Here is a 21,179-nt window from a genome sequence, read left to right as displayed (position 1 = left end):
TTAGATTTTGAATTTTTGGAATAAATCTACTCTTTCATATCAGTCACATAGATGAAGTTTTATGGCTTACTATTTATAATATTAAAGAAAAATGACACATCTATTCCACATCGATCTTGGCAGTTTCATCACTCTAGCTATCAGCACATGGTAATGATTGAAATATTAAATACCTAAGGGAAGCCTTTGGCATCAAGTTTTTTCATTTAATGTTTATTTTTCCATAATTAGTTGATATATTTTTCAGCATAGTTTTTCTATTTGAAAATCACCATTGGATTGAAGCCAATTCATATCAGTGTTGCCAGCAATTTAAAATGCCTTCCTCTAAGTTACCACTACATACCTAGTCAACTGATAAAAATACACAGAATGATGAAGTGCAGCCCTGGAAGGGTGTGGAGGAACAAGTGCGCATATACATGTTGTTCACATTGGAAGTGGGTTCAGTGTTTCTGCAGAGCAATTTGGAAAAAAAGTTTAAAAGTTATTCTTAGAGTTTCTCCAAATAATTTTGGAGGACTGCTGTGAGCCTAAAAGCCTAATATTGTAGGCTTTTATAACCTAAAAGCCAAATATTGTAATTCATTCACTGATGTCGCCTATGTAGTAATAATTGGAAATAAGGCAGATATTCAAGAATAATATGATTAAGTAAATTATGATACACTGTAATGATGAAATACCAAACAGCCACTAAAAATAACAAATACACTCATAAATTAGACTAAAGATAAAAAATTAGATGTGGGGAAAGGTAGAACGGTATCTACTCAGCGATTATACCATTTAAAATATTTTTATGTACATTGACAAACATTGAAATTCAGTTTGAAGTGGTGTCAGTGCCTGTGGAAAACTAACTTTTTTTGTTCTTTTTATTTTTTGTGAAGATTTAATGACCTTGTGGCTTTTGGATGTTAACTTTGTACTAATCATAGTGAAGGTTAAGGATTAGAAGTGCACAGTAAGAATAAATGAATAAAATACATACTATACTGCTTATGAATATCCTTCTTCATGGGAAATTCTTACTGTTTTGACACAGTGTAGTATGTGATAGAAAGCAAAGGCTTTCAAATCAGATTGAACTTGGATAAAGTCTTTCCGTGTCTCTTTTTCTCAGACCCTATGACGTAGTTTGTCTGGGATGCTACAACAAAATACCGCAGATTGGGTGGCTTATACAAAACAGAAATTTGTCACAGCTCTGGATGCTGGAAGTCAAGGTCAAAGCAGCAGCGTGGTCGCGTTCTGAGGGACATCCTCCTGGTTTGCAGCAGTGCCTTCTCACTGTGTGCTCACGGTGGAGGGCAAGGGAGCGCTCGGGGGTCTCTTTTATAAAGGCCCTAGTCCCGTTTCACAAGGGCATTAATCACCTCCTAGGGGCCTCACCTCCTAGAACCATCAGCCTGGGCATTAGATTCTCAGCCTGTGAATTCTGCGGGGACACTGGCATTCAGAGCGTAGTACTCCATTATCCCAATGTCGTCCCTTCCTCTGTCCTCCACAGGTCTCAACTTCTCTCTCATAGTTCCTGTCTCATGGCCTTTTCCTGGTGCCTCTGGGAGAGTTCTTCCATCTGATCATATGTACAGTATACAGTTCTCTTCTCTGGCTGGAGCTGACCTTTCTTTCTCACATCATTTCCACTTCTTCATTCTTTTCTGACTTCTTATTTCTGCTTCGTGTCTCTAATTTCTTTGCTTACCCTTTTCAGTATATTTTTATGCATATATACTCACATATACATATATATTTATTATGCTTTTAAAAAATATTTATCCACCTGTTCCAGTTATACTGCTTCAGATAACATATGCCATTCGTTGCTGTTGCTTCTTGATAGTAGTTTTGCTCCTCAGGGATCATGAATTTGGCCGGCGAGCTTATATTCCCCAGGGACTATCAGATAATCTAGGTGGTCACTTCTACTGAAAGAGCAAAAGGCCAGGCTTCAGCTCCTGACCTGCTGGATGAGCTCCTAGAAGGAGGAGAAAGAGGTTAAGGACCCTCATGCAGAGCAGCTCATTGTTGCACCTCCCCACTCACAACTCCTCCACCGGGAAAGTCTGCTGCCCAGGAGCTCACCTTAACCTCCTGGACAAAATGGCAGTAGGAGGACACAGTTTTCTAAGGTTGAATGTCATTAGTTCTGGAAGCTGGAGGGGACAGTGCAGAGCGTGAGTGCCCAAGAAGCTCCATAAGTGTGCACCTGCTTTCTCCAGCTCCTCGTCCCAGCAAGGCATCTGCTTGCCTTGACCGGACTCAGAGCAACACCATGTTGGGTTCTTGTTTCCAACATGGCAGTGGGACAGATGAGATTGCCCCAGGGCTAAGCAGGGAGAGGCGGGAGCAGAGGGCAAAGCTTTCTTCCCATCCCGCTTCTTTCAGCTTAGGGATTCCGGGTTTTCTTCCCGGACTGCAACCCCTTCCCCTCCACAGACGCATGGTCTGCAGTTCAGGACAGCCTTTGTCCTCCCCAGGAGCTCCTTGGAGTTTGTTTTTCTGTTGTTTTTTATTGCTGTGGTGGTTGTCATTATTAATACCTCAGATTCATGCCTCCTGTGGTTTCTCCATGGTTGATTCTGGGAAACAGAGTCAGCAGCCCATCCTGTTCTGCCGTATCGATATCACTGAGTGTTTTTTAAAAGATTATTTTGTCCCCTAAGAACATAACTGTTGTCACTACCTAAGCCTATCTGCTCTTAGAAGATTTCTCTTCTGTTTCAGAACGTGATTAAATTGACCGTCTCTTCTCTTATTACGCCCAAATATTGTGTTCAAAGGGGAGGAGTCTTAAAACAAGGAGTAGAAAGCAAGAGACTTGTTTTCAGGATAATTGGTTTAGAGCTGTGTACCAATATCCAGGTATCAATACATCCATGAAACAGGGGAGCAAATGCACTTAAAAAGCTTTTTATATAAAGTCCTCTTACACTTTTCCCAGGGATCATCTATTTCAAATCAGCTTTTTTAGGATAAAAATGGAGCACTCTGTCACCTCCAGCTCCCAGTCTCAGATTTGTTATCATTCAGCCATTTCTTCTTCTCCAACATAAATGCGTTTGACCAGCCATCTGTCATTCCTGTCTCTTCTGATCTAGTGTCGAGAGGGGGCAGGGCCAGTAGCTGAAACAGTATGAACTAACCCCAATCCAAGGTAAAGGAAGACTTTGGATTTTAACAGTATCTATCATATTGGCTTATTTAGCATCTATCATCTTAAATGAAATAATCTGCATCAGATGCCAGGTGAAAAGTCAATACTCAAAGTGCTAGCAATTATTATTTAGCTCATATAAATTGTAAAATTGTTAGAAAATTGTTAGCATTCAGAATAAGTGAGTACAGGATTTTTATGGAAAATGGGGTAATCTCATATTGTAGGTATTTTGATTTTTAAAGCAACTTCTCAGTATTTGCCTTTGTATCCTGTTCCCATCATCCCAATGTAACTTTTGTCCTTACTGTCACTTTTGGGTCCTCTAGTTTCCGGTCAAGGAATTGTTGGTTTATACAGTGCTTGTTGAAGTACATAGTACCTAAAACAGTTATCACTGTGTTTCAGAAAATGCTGCATTCTTAGCTAATGCATAGACAATAATAATAATAATAACAACAGCAGGAAGTCCCCTTAGCCTGAACTAACTATTCATCTGGTAGCATGGCATGCTAGGTTCCCTGATCTACTTTCCCTCTGAAAACAACTAAAAAGGCTAGATACAATTTTTTTTTAAGAACATTTTTTTGAGTGTATTCACAAGCTGTTAAGTTAGGTAGGATACTCAGATATCAACATCGAAATGAAAACAGAAACCCAGAGGTGTAAGCAGAGCACCGAGGCAGCTCTCACCTTGAGGACCTTTTCTAAAACTGAGTGAACTTGAACTTCAGTTTGGGGCCTCTTATTGGGCACAGGGGAAAAACAAAGTCCAGGGTTTGCTTAAGGTAGAGGATCTAGGCTACTACTGTGCATAAAGCTGGGACACCAAGGGCCACACCCACCATGTGCAAGTGAACTAGAAACAACCTTAACGTTGAGTGGGGTGCCCCTGAAAATTCATAACCGTAAGCCAGTGCTCGTGGATGTCTGATGCCTGAACTCGCACTGTCACCGTGTCCTGGAAAACGAGTCTGAGAACTCACTCTAAAGTCGTCCAGACATGCTGACATCTCCAGGGCCCTGTCAGAGTCACATGATTGCCAGAGAACCACTTTCAATTCCAACAGATACGAACTTGCACTTAAAAAGAACAACAATGCAAAACAGTAGGAGAAAAAACAAAGTACCATGAACCAGGGTCTTAAAAGTTTTTGAACAGCAGAATGAGACCTGCAAAGGCTTGAGATGCTGGAATTATCAGCCACAGAATAGAAAATAGTCATAGTTAGTATATGATGTAAAGTTAAAGGTTTTAAAGGAATTGAAAATACTAAAATGGCAAGGGTGTTTAAAAATTACCATGCATATTTGGAAAAGAATAAACTCCTAAAAATAAAAACGAAACAACTGAAATTGAGAATCTGAATGGATTTGAGAGCAGATTACACACAGAAAATGTCTAGAATGTAGGTGAGAGGGAAAGATGAAAAATATGAAAGAGAGATTAGATGAAATGAAAGAATGGGAAGATCTATGTATATCATGTGAGTTCATAAAGAGTGGAGATAGAATGGAACAGAGACATTAAATTAATAGGTTAAGCCTGAGAGTTTCGCAGTAGTTATAAAAAAACAGATCCAGAGGAGGAGCATGTCCCAATCAGAATAAATAAAAACATATCTACACTTAGAGAAATTAAAAAATTGAAGAATATAAAACACAAAGAGAAGATCTTAAAAGCAGCCAGAGAGACAAAAAAAAAATTATCTTCCAATGAATAGCAGCTGACTTTTCAACAACACCCCTAAAAATATTTTCAGATTAGTGAAAACCGAGAGTGCTTGCCACTAAACTTCTTTAAAGAACTTAAAGGGTGTGCTTGGGGCTAAAGGAAAATGCTTATATGGAAGGTCAGAGTTGCAAGAAGGAATGAGGAGACAAGACAGGGGGAAATATATGGATATATCTAAGCAGCTACTGAATAATTAGCAATAGTGAGTTGATAAAAACGAAATAAACTGAAAATAACAACTCTAGCATATAAATATGGGAGACTGCCACAGGACTTAAAATGTCCTAAGTTTCTTTCGTTGTTTAAGAGCATATAAAAAATAATTAACTTTAAAATTTGATAAGTGAAACATGGGTGTTGAGGCCTCTTACTGTGAGCACTAAAGAAAATATAGTGTATCACTTCCAAACCAGAGAGGAGAAGAAAGTTGAAGGAGGAAAACATTTATTCATTTAGAATAAAAGAAGGAAAAGGGGGGAGAAAAACAAAACATAAAAAGCATAGGGCAAACAGCACAAAATAAGAGAAAAAATAAAGGCAAATATGTTAGCATGTACAGACTAATGGACTAAATTGGACTAAATGCCCCATTTATTTATTTAATTTTTTAACATCTTAATTGGAGTATAATTGCTTTACAATGGTGTGTTAGCTTCTGCTGTATAACAAAGTGAATCAGCTATGTGTATACATATATCCCCATATCTCCTCCCTCTTGTGTCTCCCTCCCACCCTCCCTATCCCACCCCTCTAGGTGGACACAAAGCTGATCTCCCTGTGCTATGCGGCTGCTTCCCACTAGCTATCTAGTTTACATTTGGTAGTGTATATATGTCAATGCTACTCTCTCACTTGGTCCCAGCTTACCTTACCCTCACTGTGTCCTCAAATCCATTCTCTACATCTGTGTCTTTATTCCTGTCCTGCCCCTGGGCTCTTCAGAACCGTTTTTTTTTTTTTTTTTTTTTTTTTTTTTTTTTTTAGCTTCCATATATATGTGTTAGAATATGGTATTTATTTTTCTCTTTCTGACTTACTTCACTCTCTATGACAGACCCTAGGTCCATCCACCTCACTACAGATAACTCAATTTCGTTTCTTTTTATGGCTGAGTAATATTCCATTGTATATATGTGCCACATCTTTATCCATTCATCTGTTGTTGGACACCTAGGTTGCTTCCATGTCCTGGCTATTGTAAATAGAGCTGCAATGAACATTGTGGTACATGACTCTTTTTGAATTATGGTTTTCTCAGGGTATATGCCCAGTAGTGGGATTGCTGGGTCCGATGGTAGTTCTACTTTTAGTTTTTTAAGGAGCCTCCATACTGTTCTCCATAGTGGCTGTATCACAGTGCAAGAGGGTTCCCTTTTCTCCACACCCTCTCCAGCATTTATTGTTTGCAGATTTTTTTGATGATGGCCATTCTGACCGGTGTGAGGTGATACCTCATTGTAATTTTGATTTGCATTTCTCTAATGATTAGTGATGTTGAGCGTCCTTTCATGTGTTTGTTGGCAGTCTGTGTATCTTCTTTGGAGAAATGCCTATTTAGGTCTTCTACCCATTTTTGGATTGGGTTGTTTGTTTTTTTGTTATTGAGCTGCATGAGCTGCTTGTAAATTTTGGAGGTTAATCCTTTGTCAGTTGCTTTGTTTGCAAATATTTTCTCCCATTTTGAGAGTTGTCTTTTCGTCTTGCTTATGGTTTCCTTTGCTGTGCAAAACCTTTTAAGTTGCATTAAGTCCCATTTGTTTATTTTTGTTTTTATTTCTGTTTCTTCAGGAGGTGCGTCAAAAAGGATCTTGCTGTGATTTATGTCATAGAGTGTTCTGCCTCTAAGAGTTTTATAGTGTCTTGCCTTACATTTAGGTCTTTAATCCATTTGGAGTTTATTTTCCTGTATGTTGGTAAGGAGTGTTCTAATTTCATTCTTTTACATGTAGCTGTCCAGTTCTCCCAGCACCACTTATTGAAGTCTTTTCTCTATTGTATATTCTTGCCTCCTTTATCAAAGATAAGGTGACCATATGTGCGTGGACTTATCTCTGGGCTTTCTATCCTGTTGCATTGATCTGTATTTCTGTTTTTGTGCCAGTACCATACTGTCTTGATTACTGTAGCTTTGTAGTATAGTCTGAAGTCAGGGAGTCTGATTCCTCCAGCTCTGTTTTTCTTTCTCAAGATTGCTTTGGGTATTTGGGGTCTTTTGTGTTTCCATACGAATTGTGAAATTTTTTGTTCTAATTCTGTGAAAAATGCCATTGATAGTTTGATAGGGGCTGCACTGAATCTGTAGATTGCTTTGGATAGTTAGTCATTTTCACAGTGTTGATTCTTCCAATCCAAGAACATGGTATATCTCTTCATCTATTTGTATCATGTTTAATTTCTTTCATCAGTGTCTTGTAGTTTTCTGCATACAGAAAACTACAGTTTTCTGTAGTTGTCTCCTTACGTAGGTTTATTCCTAGGTATTTTATTCTTTTTGTTACAATGGCAAATGGGAGTGTTTCCTTAATTTCTCTTTCAGATTTTTCATCATTAGTGTATAGGAATGCAAGAGATTTCTGTGTAAATGCCCCTTTAAAAGACAAACTTTGATGAGATTTTTAAAAGAAGTTTCCAAAATATACGCTATTTATAAGATATATAGCTAAAACTTGAGGGTACAAAAAGGTTTAAAAGTGTGGATAAAAATATACCACACGGGCTTCCCTGGTGGCGGCACAGTGGTTGAGAGTCCACCTGCCGATGCAGGGGACACAGGTTCGTGCCCCGGTCCGGGAAGATCCCACATGCCGCGGAGCGGCTGGGCCCGTGAGCCATGGCCGCTGGACCTGCGCGTCCGGAGCCTGTGCTCTGCAACGGGAGAGGCCACAACAGTGAGAGCCCTGCATACCACAAAAAAAAAAAAAAAAAAAAAAAATTGTACAACTGGCCATCAAACAATCTCAAAAATTTTCAAAGAAGTAACGTAGTATAGAGTACATTCTCTGGCCACAATGCACTTAGAAGTGAATAACAAAAAGACAGTCATTAAACTTCACATCCTAAATTGGTTGTTGTCCCCCTAAAATTTCATATCCACCCAGAAGCTGGGAGTGTGACCCTATTTGGAAATAGGGTCTTTGCAGATGTAATCAAGTTAAATGAGGTCATGCTCGATTAGGAGGAGCCCTAAGTCCAAGGTGACCATTGTCCTTATAAGAAGAGGGAAATTTGGACACAGAGATACAGACACACAAGCACAGCCACGAGGAGATGGGGGCAGAGGCTGGAGTGATGCATCGAGAAGGCAAGGTGGCAAGCAGCCACCGAAAGCTGGGGGAGACTTTGCCTCAGAGCCTCCAGAAGGAGCCAGCCCTGCCAGCACCTTGCTTTCAGACTTGTAGCCTCTAGAACTCTGAGAGAATAAACATTGTCTTAAGCCACCCAGCTTTTCATACTTTGTTGGGACAGCTCTAGGAAACTAGTATACCCCATAGGTTTGGGAATTAAGAAACATACTTCTAAGTAGATCATAAGTCAAAGAAAAAAATAAAAATGGAAGTTCAAAATGTTTTGAATTAAATGGTAATGAAAATGTCATGTATCTAAACCTAAGAGATTAAACTTAAGCAATAGTAGAGCAGTATTTATAGTCTTACGTTTATAAATCAGGAAAGAAGAAAGGATAAAAATAAATGAGTTAAATATCCAAGATAAGAAGTTAGAAGAATAAAAAACCCAAGAATGTAGAATGAGGGACATAACAAACATAAGAGCAGAAATCAATGAAATAAAAACAAAAAATACAGTAGCAAGTACTAGACGAATCTTAGAAACATCATGTTGCCTATTTGAAGAAGCAAGTTGCAGAAGAGTACATGTAATATTCCATTTACATAGGTATTTGAAACAAATAAAACTAAATGTGATGTATATGGTAAACGATTTTAGGTAGGCTCTCTGTCTGAGCTAGAAGGGGTGGCATGGGATTAGAGAAGGAGGGAAGCAGGAGGAAGGAAGCAGTGAACTTTCTTTGTTTGGTAGCCTTTTGCAGTTCTTTTACGGCTCTCCTAGTCATATCCTCTGACCATTTTCCCATTTTTAAAAGAAGATTATTGCTGACATGGAGGCACAAGTCCACAAGTTGAGAGAAGAGCTGATCAGCGTGAACTCCCAGCGGAAGCAGCAGCTGGTGGAGCTCAGTGTTCTTCGTGAAGAGGAGAAGCAAAGGACTGCTCGGGACCATGAGGCTGCTGTCAACAAACTGAAGGTTGAGTCAGAAAAGATGAAAATAGAGCTGAAAAAGACTCATGCCGCTGAGACAGAGATGACGCTGGGAAAGGTAAGATGCCCACCTGGATGCTTTATAGACAGTCGAGACCCGTGTTTGAAATCCACTGATGCCACCATTGTATTTAATCTCGAAGAGGTGGTGGACTTAGAATTACTCTCCAGTTGATAAACCATTCAAATGAGCAATCTAAGTGTCTTGCTGTATGTCTCAGGGAGTTTCCTGACTTTTCCCTTGAGTTTTGTGGAAGGGATTGTATGGAATATCCCTTCCATAGTTATTAAATATACACTGTGAGAAAAGTGTTATAATATTATCAAATATACTGATTAGGAGTATTTGGGCTATAACCTTGAGTTTTCCTAAGGTGAGACTAGGTTTCAGATCTTTCTTATGTTGTCTAATGGTCATTTCTAGATTTTACAGTTTTTTATGTGTCCCATAGATGATGACATATTTTCCCGGATTGATATTTCAAATAAAGAACTTTCTTTAGAATTACACATTTTTGAAATATATGTCAATATAATGTTTACACATTTTGAGTTGACTTATATTCCAGAGACAGCCTCAAATATTTGTTCTTTTGGTGTTCTGGAAAAGTGTAAATATTTTAATCAGGTAGTAAAAGTGAATGGCTATTCATCATCACAAATGTCAACTGCCCCTTGAGTTCTTTAAGACCAACCTCTATCCTGGGATCAAGACACTTGGAAAGGGTAATTTAAGAATCTTCTCATTTTACTTTTTTCCTACCTCTTCTTGATCCTTAAATGTGAAGCCTTCATAGAGCATACCATGCCATTCTAGGTGCTGCTCCACTGATTTTACCTGGATCGTGGCCCTAAGGTGCTTACTTTGCATCAGTACCGTCATTTACCTGAGGGTCAGATTTCAGCAGCCTGGGCTGGTGGCAGCCTGGCTCTGAACCCAGAGATAAACCGGAAGAGGGCTCTGAAGAGGCAGGAGTGAAGAGGCAGGAGTGCGCCTGGCTTCCTGGAGGGACCGCAAGGAGGCCGGTGTCGCTGGGAAAGATGATGGAGGAGGGGAGGACGAGGGGCTGAGGTCAGGGACGAGGCCTCTGGGGACCGACCGGGCCCCGTAGGGCTGTGGGGGGCACTGCAAGGGCTTGGCTTTGACCCCCATAAGTGGAGGAAGCCTGGCGGGTTTGGAGCAGAGGGCTGATGTGACCCGACGCATTTGCACAGGCTCTCGGACCACGCCCGCCTGCCGAGGGTGAAGGTGGAAGTGGGGAGACTAGTTCAAAAGCTATTGCAGTGATTTAGACCAGAGTTGAGAGATGCTGGGCTTGGCCAGTAGCACTGAAGGTGGTACACGGGTCCGGCTGGGTTACGGTCTGATGGTCTGCAGGCAGAGCTGATGGGATCTGCTTTGGGTTCAGACGTGGGAGTGGGGGGTCGGGGGAGAGGCGGAGGGAGAGAGAACGTGTGAGTGAGTTGCCCAGCGTGATTCCAAGGCGACTTGCTGGAGCCACGAAGCAAGCAGAGTTACGTGCCCTTTGCTGAGAGAGACGGCAAGAGCTGCGCAGGCCACAGGGACACGACCTGGCTGAGGGGCCTTTGTACCCCCAGTGAGGATGCTAGCGGTCATTCCATCAGAGCAGTGCGGAATCATGCTGTTTGATGCTAAAGTATACAAGGTGTCAGGAACTGGGGAATGTCCTGATACCGAGTAGTTTTAGCCCCCTGACCAGCGCACAGGAGAGACCGATGGGGAGCTGCTGGGAACTGACACACACCGCACCTCAGCTCTGCTCACTGCCGCCAAAAGTTCAAAGTATCTCCAAGTAAATGTGCTTAAATGGCATGGATACCAATGCACCTCGATTTTTATAAAACACTGCACATAGTAAAGCCAGACTTATAAAACATACAGTTTAGGCCTTCATTTTCTTGAACCACGTGTTCACATTTTAAAGGTTTCTTTTTAATAGGAGATGAATTTTTCAAGTATAGGTTTATATGTGTTACTAACAAATTGACAGGTTACAGATAATAAAAGAAATTAGTATTAGAAGCCATAGGTAATTTCTTTGGCAAGCATTTCTTGAATATTTTCTATATCTCAAAGGCATTATCCCAGGCACTTCGGGGCTACACAGAAAAAGGGAAAGAAAGGCACTGTCCTTAAGGGGATTATAAAACAGTAATGGCTGCAGGACACACACATGTACACAGATAACTGTAACACAAGGTAGAGTGTGAACTGGGGGGAAATGATTTTCTGTTAAGGAAATCAGGGGAAATTACCTGGAAGAGATGGATGTCACTTGAACTGGACACAGGTGATGTGTACGATTTTGCTAATAGGTTCTAAGCCACAGGAATAACAACAGCAAGAGCCAACAACCCCGTGTACGTGGTGTAGCGGTTAACAAGGGAGAGTGGTTAGTGACGAGCCTGAAGATGGCAGGGGTCGCCGACGGCCTCCAAAGCTGTGGTGGGTATTAGGCTTCATGAGGTATCAGTGAGGAGGTACTTAAGGTTTTTCAGCCATGAAGTGTCAAGATTCAAGCGGTGATTAGGAGAATCTTTCCAAGGTGCCATGGAGCAGAGGTAGTTGGCAGGACTGGATTAATCCAGGTGACAGGTCCCCGAGGGCACCTCAGAGGTCCGGGAATGTGGTGGGGGCCTAGTGGTGAGCACGGGCCAGAGGAGGCGTGTTTGAGGGTCAGCCCAGCCAGGGGCTGATTAGACTTGTGAGGTATAAACCCCGCCCTGGATGAATGGGGAATGTCACAGTTTCTGGTCCGGGGAAGAGGATGAAGTCGGTTATGAACGTCAGTTGCATTTGGACCCCGCTGTGATGTTCCCTTGCGGTCAAAGGGACGTTTGTAGCTAATCCCAGGAAGAGCAGGACCGGAGGAGTAGCTCCAGAATGGGGCCTGCACAGGGAGAGTACAGACCGAAAACCAGCAGCTGGGGAGGGCTTCCTCGGTGAAGTCGGAGAGACAGTCCAAGAAGGGTCATTAAGGTGAGAGGGATGCGAGAAGAAGGCATTTTCGTGCGAAGGAAGGAAGAGAGTATTTGGAAAGGAGGCTTGCCAAGAATGTGACAGAAAACCCAGAAGGATGAAGGTGAAAGAAGGGCCCCAGGATTTGAAACCGAGAATCGTTGATGACCTTGGACGGAGCGCTGCAGGTGGCGGTGTGGACGGAGCAGGGCTGCAGGGGTCAGCGAGGGAGGAGCGAGGGGCTGGAGATGCGGGGGAGCCTGACGCTCCAGGGAGGTGTCGCCCGGAGAGCAGCGGGAGTTATGGAGGGCGCTTAGATGGAAACACCTGGAAATGCCTGGAAGAGGGAGAGGGGGACGAGAGACCCGTGCACCACCGCTGCTAGTGACCCGAGCGGCGAGGGCGTGAGCGCGGCAGGCAGGGCTGTGCTCCTGGGACCCGCCTCGCTCTCCCTGCCTGGATGCTCTCGCGCACGTTCTCCTATAGTTGTCCTCCCGCTCGTCCCCCGCTCTCCTTGCAGCCCCACCTCTAGCTGACGTCCTGTCCCCCTCCCTCCTCAGCACCTCCCGAGGTCTTCACAGCTCGTCTCACTCTCTGAATACATCTTCATTTTTTTACTCGTTTATTTGCAACGCCCACCCCCCATTAGACCATAACCTCATTAGCAGGACCTTGTCTATCTCGTTCACTTCTGTACTGCCAGTGTCTAGAAAACTTGGCCCATGGTGGGTGCTCACCTGTGTATGTTAAGGAGGGGATGGCAGGAACCGTGACTTTCTAGGGGTAAGAAGGAAGGAGAGAATTGGGAAGGATACAAAGGAGTCTGTGACGAGACCTGAGAAGAGCTTCTGTCTGATGTCATCTGCATCCTTAGTAAAGCATCACCGCAGTCTGTGCAGAGTGAGGAATTTCAAGACGAATGGGACCCCCAGGCTGCAGGCTGAGCAGACAGCTGGGATGCAGCTGAAGGAAGGGGATGGAGGGAATGTGCGCGGGTAGGATTGGGGCTCTGCAGGGAGAGAACAGAGCATGGCAGGGTGAGTCTGGAAGAATGGAATGCCCTGAACTGAACTGAGAACACAAGTGATACAGGAAGATAGAAGCGGGGTTTAAGTGGAGTGATTTTAGCTGACGTGGATAAAGAATTAGAATGCAGGCACTTGGTGGCATCAGGAGGGTCTGGGGGACAGGAGGAGAGCGTTAAGTTGCCATGTTAGTGCCATGAGTTCCAGAGTCCGTATGATAAAATACAAGTGCCCTGCTCTTGATGCGAAGAGTAATTTGCATTTCCCATTGATGCATACTTTTCCTTAACTAGTTGAAGGAGTTCCCCACGCAGTGAAGAACAGAACTGTGAGTTCCCTGAAACAGTCCTTGTGAAATATTCGTTTCCAAAGCTTCAGGATCATGCATGGTGCCTCGTACAAAGTAGGCATTCATAAATGCTAAGTGAATAAAAGAATGACGATGAACTTAGAAATTCAGTTCTACAGTTTCTGCTACTGTGAATGGTAATATGAATAAATTAAAAATTGCCATTGATTCATCCAAATTTGGTTTCAACCCATTATATGTACTTTGGGTAGGGCAAGATACACCTTTATATTCAAATATTCATTTTTTATTGTTGTAATTCCCTTCATATTAGTAAGTTAAATGCAAAGCATAACATTTTTTAAAGATAGTTTTAAAAATTAATAGATATTTGAGTTCTCACTATAAAAATTCGAATTAGCTCTAATGAATTGATAGATAATCCTCTTGCTAGCCTGTTGTGTCATCGTGCATGTTACTTGAATTCTTCTCACTATGTCTTATAAAAGGTTTAATGTTTTATCATTTCTAAATAAATCTGAAAGTTAAAATATTTGCTAGTGTTTCAAAATCCAGTGAGAATTGAGGGACTTAGAAATTGATTTTCTCTCATTAAGTATAAAGTTGAGGTTCAAAGAGGAGAGAGTAACCCCAGAATAATAAATAATCTACATGTAACCTTCCCTGTGGGTCTGGGTTGTTTCAGTAGCACTTACAATGTTAAGGTTATAAAAGAATTCCTAAGTCCAGATCCTCACTGAGTTTCTGTCAGCAGCGATTTAGACCCCAGTGATATCTTCAATGACTCTGAGTTAAGAGAAACATGAAATACCTCCACAAGGTCAAAATACTTGAAACAGAGAATCCAAGAGAATAAATGATTGACGTTTGCAAAGTGAAAGCTGCCTTTCCAGCCTTTTAAAATCTTTTCAAACCAAATTGAAACAAAGTCCATAAAATCTGAACCTTTGAAAAATTAAAGAACATTATTACTAAATGATGGTCATGGGTAACTCTCAGATGTTTGATTAAAACTTTGGTATTTTGGGGCTTCCCTGGTGGTGCAGTGGTTGAGAGTCCGCCTGCCAATGCAGGGGACACGGGTTCGTGCCCCGGTCCGGGAAGATCCCACATCCCACATGCTGCAGAGCGGCTAGGCCTGTGAGCCATGGCCACTGAGCCTACGCATCCGGAGCCTGTGCTCCACAACGGGAGAGGCCACAACAGTGAGAGGCCCGCGTACCGCAAAAACACCCAAAAAAAAACAAACAAAAAAGACTTTGGTATTTAAAATTTACCATTCTTTCAGAAATCTATTCAGCTATTTTAAAAATAGCCTTTCTTGAAATAGAAGATATTTTAGAAAATATGGGAAATAGAGAGGTGTGAAATTCCTTGTTACTATCACCACCCAGAGATAACCAATAGTAGTAATTTAATATGTATATAAAATAGCTATATTAACTTAGCTGACTGAGATCATACTAAATAAACAGCTATGCCTTTTGCTTTTTTAAGAGCTATGCTAATAATATTCCAATGTCATTTGGAATTCTTTGAAAATGTAGTTTTCATTTTTTCATAATACTGTGTTTTATGGATGTAGCATGACTTAGTGTGAAATTCCTTTATTTTTAAACATTTAGCTTTAAGCATTTTTATGTAAATTGATGCAAAAATTAATGTCTTCATACATCAAATTTTGTCAACATTTCCATTTTTTTCCCCCTTAGTTTAAGATCCCAGTAGAATTACAGGGTCAAATTGCTTTGCAAAACGGTTGTACTAATTTGTATTTTCCCCAACAGAATATCTGTTTTATCTAGACAGTCCTTAGTGTTAAACCTCTTCTTTGATTTGGGGAGGGGGGTGGTGAAAAACATTAGTTGTTTCTAATTTGCATTTTTAAGAGTGAGACTGAACATATATAATAGATTTGTTATTCGTGTTTCATTTTCTGAGAAGTGCTTGTTCACCTCCTTTGTCAGTTTCTCTTCTGTTAATGTCCTAGTGTTAACCTCATCACCTTGTATAAACTTGTTTATGTTTAGGATGATGAAGCTCTTTGTGGCAGGTACTTTCGGTTTTTGCCTTTTAATTTTGTCATTTAATTTTATGATACACAAAATTCTTATTTGTATTTAGTGTAATCTATCAATTCCTCTGTGAAGTCTCCAGTATAAGTAGTTGTTTTAAGCTTCACGATTTGATATTTTAAAATATATGAACACATCAAGCATTTTCCACACTGTACTAAGTAAAATGCTCTTATGAAATTGACATAGTACTTACCCGCTTGGGCTCCTGGTCTGTAATTTTAATGGTATCTGAAGGATTATACTGGAATTCTGCCAGCCTGAAGTCATTAAAAGGCTTTGAGCAACAATTCAGCATCTTTTTCAAATTTAAGAAAAGCTCCATATGGTACAATTATTCAAAGCTAAGGTCATAGAAACTGCTTAAACCTTTGAAATTTATAATTAAAGGATTAATATTAACTTATGAAGACGTCATTTTGGCTTAAAATGGATTTCTAATCTCAATTCTGTTCTTTTTACTTTGATCTTTTCCCTGAGTTTTTCCTTTGCTAAAAATGTGAAGTTTGTATCCTTAAATTTTTAAATATGATTCTCAAACAGTTCAGATCTATAAAAATTGATTGACAGACAACATCCCATTTGATTTTTACAGTATTCCACAAATGTTGATGAACTTCAAGTCGGTGTTTTCTTCTGGGTTTTTAACCCACAGCTTGGTATAATGGGCTCTAATGATACCTCTAAACGTAACAATAAATTAATCTGGAAAAGAGAAAACTTGCACAAATGGAAACTTGGAAAACTTTGGGTGTGTTCGTAATTTGAATATGATGGATTGGTGTTCATTTATATTAAGGTTTAGAATTTTAAAGTATCTTCAAATGACCTCAATCGTAAACCTTCTTTGAATGGTGAAAGGGGCTATGTCTTATACAAAAGCTAAGACTTTTTTTGTCATTTTGACAATATATACAAATCAGTCCAAACCCAATATTTTCGTTCAATCAGTTAATGTGTCTCTGTGTAACAAGAGGAACTGTGTGTTCCTTTGAGACTCAGTTTAACATCAATTTCCAGCTTTCTCCCACTTCTTCTGATTCTGATGCGAGGCACCTGTTTCACAGTGATTCCACTAAATACTGGAATCGTATCTGGGGTGTCTGCTTATTCAGCAGAAGTAGCAGAGGATCTGTCATCATTCGTGCTTGAATAGTTACGTTGCCAAGGTTTTACCGCCCTCTCCTGCGTGGGCTGCAGAGTCGCGGGCGGATGAGGTGGAGAAGCGCTGCTGCCTGATGCACAGCTCCCCACCGTTTCCCTGAGAACCTCTTGCACCCCCTCTACCTCTGCTGCTTCCTGTAGCAGAGGGCTCCTGTTTTCCAGCAGATCTGGGAGAGCAAAGCAGTAGCTTCACTTCAAAGGCTAACTTTCCTAGGCTAGAGAGCTAAGTTTTACTAGGAGGAAATTAAAAGACAGTGTATTTTATGTTAGGGATTATTTGAAAATAAAATCTAGAATTATAAATGAATCATTGTTTATTTTTAAAGTAAACATTTAAAGTTTCCAAGATTAACCCCCCTTGTCATTCTGTAGCCTGATTTTCTAATACTCTAATTGCACCAGTATAAATGGGAGTTCTGCCACTCACCAGTTGTTGGTTTTATCCTTTTTGGACGTTCTTAAGGGAAAAATTTTTACCTAGAATAAAGGAAAAAACTCTTAGGTCAGTGCAGCAAGTGATAGTAATCGGTAAGTTATTGAAAGTAGAGCAGTTTACTTGCCGTCCTCAGAGACTGACACCCAAACTAAGAGAGTCGGGAGCGAGTAAATGAGCAGGTATTTGTGCCCAAAGCCTTTTGTGTGTGTGTGTGTGTGTGTGTTTAAGGTTAGTATTGATCACTGTACAGTTCTTTTGATCCTTTTGGCTTCGTGGCCAAACCTATAGGAGTGTTATTTATTTATTTGAAGTATACTTGACGTACAATATTATATCAGTTTCATGTGTACAACATAATGATTCAACATTTCTCTACGTTATGAAATGATCACCACAATGCGTTTAGTTACCATCTGTCATCATACAAAGTTAACACAGTATTATTGACTATATTCCCCATACTATACAGTATATCCCCATTGTTAATTTTATTTAATTACTTATTTTATGACTGGAAGTTTGTACTTCTTAATCCCCTTCACCCAGTTCATCTCGCCCCTCAACCTCCACTCCCCTCTGGCAACCGATCAAACTATTCTCTGTATCCATGGGTCTGGGTTTTGTTTTGCTTTTTAGATTCCATATATAAGTGAAATCATGCACTATTTGTCTTTCTGTGTCTGATTTATTTCACTTAGCATAAAACCCTCAAGGTCTATCCATGTTGTGGCACGTGGCACAATTTCTTTCTTTTTATGGTTAAGTAGTATTCCACGTCTTCTTTATCCATTGATGGCTACTTAGGTTGTTTCCATATCTTGGCTATTGTAAATAATGCTGCAATGAATATAGAGGAGTATGTATCTTTGCAAATTAGTGTTTTCATCTTCTTCAAGTAGATACCCAGAAGTGAAATTGCTGGATCATGTGGTAGTTCTATCTTTAATTTCTCATATTCTGTAGTGGCTGCACCAATTTACATTCCCACCAACAGTGTACAGATGTAGCCTTTTCTCCACATCCTTGCCAGCATTTGTTATTTCTCGTCTTTTTGGTAATAGCTATCATGACAGGTGTGAGGTGATAGCTCATCATAGTTTTGATTTGCATTTCCCTAATTACTAGTGTTGTTGATCATCCTTTCATGTGTCTCTTGGCCATTTGTATGTCTTCTTTGAAAAAATGTCTATTTAGATCCTCTGCCCATTTTTTAATTAGTTTGATTTTTATTGTTGAGTTGTATGGGTTCTTTATATATATTTTGGATATTAACCCTTTATCAGACATAATTTGCAAACACCTTCTCCATTCAGTAGGTTGCCGTTTCATTTTGTTGATGGTTTCCTTCGCTGTGCAGAAGCTTTTTAGTTTGAGGCAGTCCCATTTGTTTATTTTTGCTGTTGTTGTCCTTGCCTTTGGGGTCAGATCCAAAAAAACACGGCTAAGACTGATGTCAGAAGCTTACCGCCGATGTTTTCTTCCAGGATTCTTATGGTTTCAAGTCTTACAAGTCTTTCAAGTCCTTAACCCATTTTGAGTTTATTTTTGTATGTGGTGTAAGATAGTGGTCCAGTTTCATTCTTGTGCATGTAGCTGTACAGTTTTCCCAGCACCACTTATTGAAGAGACTGTCCTTTCCTCATTGTATACTCTTGTCTCCTATGTCGTAAATTGACCATACATGTGTCGTTTTATTTCTGGACTCTCTATTCTGTTTCACTGATCTGTAGGTCTGTTTTTATACCAATACCATACTACTTTTTATTTCTATAGCTTTGTAGTATAGTTTGAAACCAAGGAGCACGATATCTCCAACTTTGTTCTTCTCTCTCAAGATTGCTTTGGCTATTTGGGATCTTTTGTGTTTCCACACAATCTTTAGAATTATTTGTTCTAGTTCTGTGAAAAATGCCACTGGAATTTTGGTAGAATCATTGCATTAAATCTGTAGATTGCTTTGGGTAGTATGGACATATTAATGGTATTAATTCTTCCAATCCATGAGCACGGAATATCTTTCCATTTATTTGTGTCTTCTTTAATTTCCTTCAGCAGTGTTTTATAGTTTTCAGTGTACAGGTCTTTCACCTCTTTGGCTGAATTTATTCCTAGGTTTTTATTCTTTTTGATTCAGTTGTGAGTGGGATTGTTTTCTTGATTTCTCTTTCTGATAGTTCATTATTAGTGTATAGAAACACAACAGGTTTCTGTATATTAATTTTATATCCTGCAGCTTTACTGAATTCATTTATTAGTTCTAACAATTTTTTGGTGGAGTCTTTAAGGTTTTCTATATATGGTATTATGTCATCTGTAAACAGTGACAGTTTTTCTTCCTTTTCAGTTTAGAAGCATTTTATTTCTTTTTCTTGCCTAATTGCTGTGGCTAGGACTTCCAATACTATGTTAAATAAAAGTGACCAGAGTGAGTATCCTTGTCTTGTTCCTGATCTTAGAGGAAAAGCTTTTGGCTTTCCACAGTTGTATATGATAGTCATACACAGACTTTATTATGTTGAGGTACATTCCCTCTTTGTTGAGAGCTTTTATAAATGGATGTTGAATTTTGTTAGGTGCTTTTTCCGCATCTATTGAGATGATCAATGATTTTTATCTTTCATTTTGTTAAGGTGGTGTGTCATCACCTTATGAACCATTAGAATTATGAACCATTCTTGCATTGGAATAAAACCTACTTGATCATGGTGTATGATACTGTTAATGTATTGCTGAATTTGGTTTGATGATATTTTGTTGAGGATTTTTGCATCTATGTTCATCAGGGATGTTGGCCTGTAATTTTCTTTTTTATGGTGTCTTTGTCTGGTTTTGGTATCAGAGTAATGCTGGCCTTGTAAAATGAGTTTGGAAGGATTCCTTCCTCTTAAATTGTTTGAAAAAGTTTGAGAAGGATAGGTATTAAATATCTTTGAATGTTTGGTAGAATTCACCAGTCAAGCCATCTGGTCCTGGACTTTTGTTTGTTGGGAGTTTTTTGATTAATGATTCAATCTCCTTACTAATAATTGTTGTTGTCAGAGTTTCTCTTTGTGTGTGTGTGCGTGTGTGCGTGTGTGTGTTTAAGATTAGTAATGATAATTGTACAATCCTTTTTGATTCTTTCAGCTTCATGGCCAAACTTATAGGAGTCTTATTGGACAGGGCATCTTCTTTTCATAACACTGAAGAAAATAAAATGAAAAAATCTGTTTCATTAGTATCTTCATCAATGATGACATGATTACAAATAACAACATAAATAATAATTTATGGCACTATCTTGATAGTTTACCATAAATAGTGAGCCTATACATCCCAATTTGCCCAGGAAAGTCCCTGTTTATACCTGTTGTCCCAGTATCCTGTATGATTTAACGTTTCCCCAGCCTCTTTCACTCTTAAACATGTCCCAGCTTGCATGCTAAGTTATATGATTACCCTAACTATGAAGGTACTTTTTATGTAAAGGAGGCATCTTTTCTTTTTTTCTTTTTCTTTTTTTTTTTTTTTTGCGGTATGTGGACCTCTCACTGTTGTGGCCTCTCCCACCGCGGAGCACAGGCTCTGGACGCGCAGGCTCAGCGGCCATGGTTCACGGGCCCAGCCACTCCGCGGCACGTGGGATCTTCCCGGACCGGGGCATGAACCCGTGTCCCCTGCATCGGCAGGCAGACTCTCAACCACTGCGCCACCAGGGAAGCCCCATCTTTTCTTTTTATATATCCTATGACTTAATTATTAGACATTATAATGCTGAATACATATATTTTAAATGAGTACCTTTTTGACAGTAATACTGAACTTAGGTTTAGATAACTAGACTCTAGTTATTTTAATACCCCAACTAGCCTTTACGGATGTTTTTTTCCACACCAGACTAACATTTCAGTGGCATTCAATGCACTTAGCTCAAAAGTTTATTAGGAGACTTAAGGAAGTTGGAGTAAAGAGACAGAGCCTCCTTGTCCACACTCTTGCCTTATTTTGCTTAGAGAGTCTCTGTGAGGGGAGGG

The 21,179-nt window shown here is 40.1% G+C and overlaps 1 protein-coding gene across 20 annotated transcripts in view; it reads left to right on the top strand.

Moving 5' to 3' along the window:
• The window catches only part of CEP112 (centrosomal protein 112), a 419,667-nt gene that overhangs the window by 254,668 nt on the left and 143,820 nt on the right, over positions 1–21,179 (top strand). For 17 of the 20 annotated variants that reach the window (XM_060080554.1, XM_060080547.1, XM_060080550.1 and 14 more), the window contains one exon: positions 9,001–9,234. The exons of 1 other annotated variant lie outside the window; for it this stretch is intronic. In XM_060080554.1, coding sequence (XP_059936537.1) covers positions 9,001–9,234 — 234 coding nt within the window. The remainder of the gene's footprint in view (positions 1–9,000; positions 9,235–21,179) is intronic. 2 more of the 20 variants (XM_060080558.1, XM_060080549.1) reach the window with 1 other exon arrangement.

The sequence above is a fragment of the Mesoplodon densirostris genome, chromosome 18 (assembly GCF_025265405.1).
Source record: "Mesoplodon densirostris isolate mMesDen1 chromosome 18, mMesDen1 primary haplotype, whole genome shotgun sequence".
Lineage (NCBI taxonomy): Eukaryota > Metazoa > Chordata > Mammalia > Artiodactyla > Ziphiidae > Mesoplodon > Mesoplodon densirostris.
The sequence above is the reverse complement of the archived record's forward strand: the minus strand, read 5'-3'. Positions and strand labels throughout refer to the sequence as shown.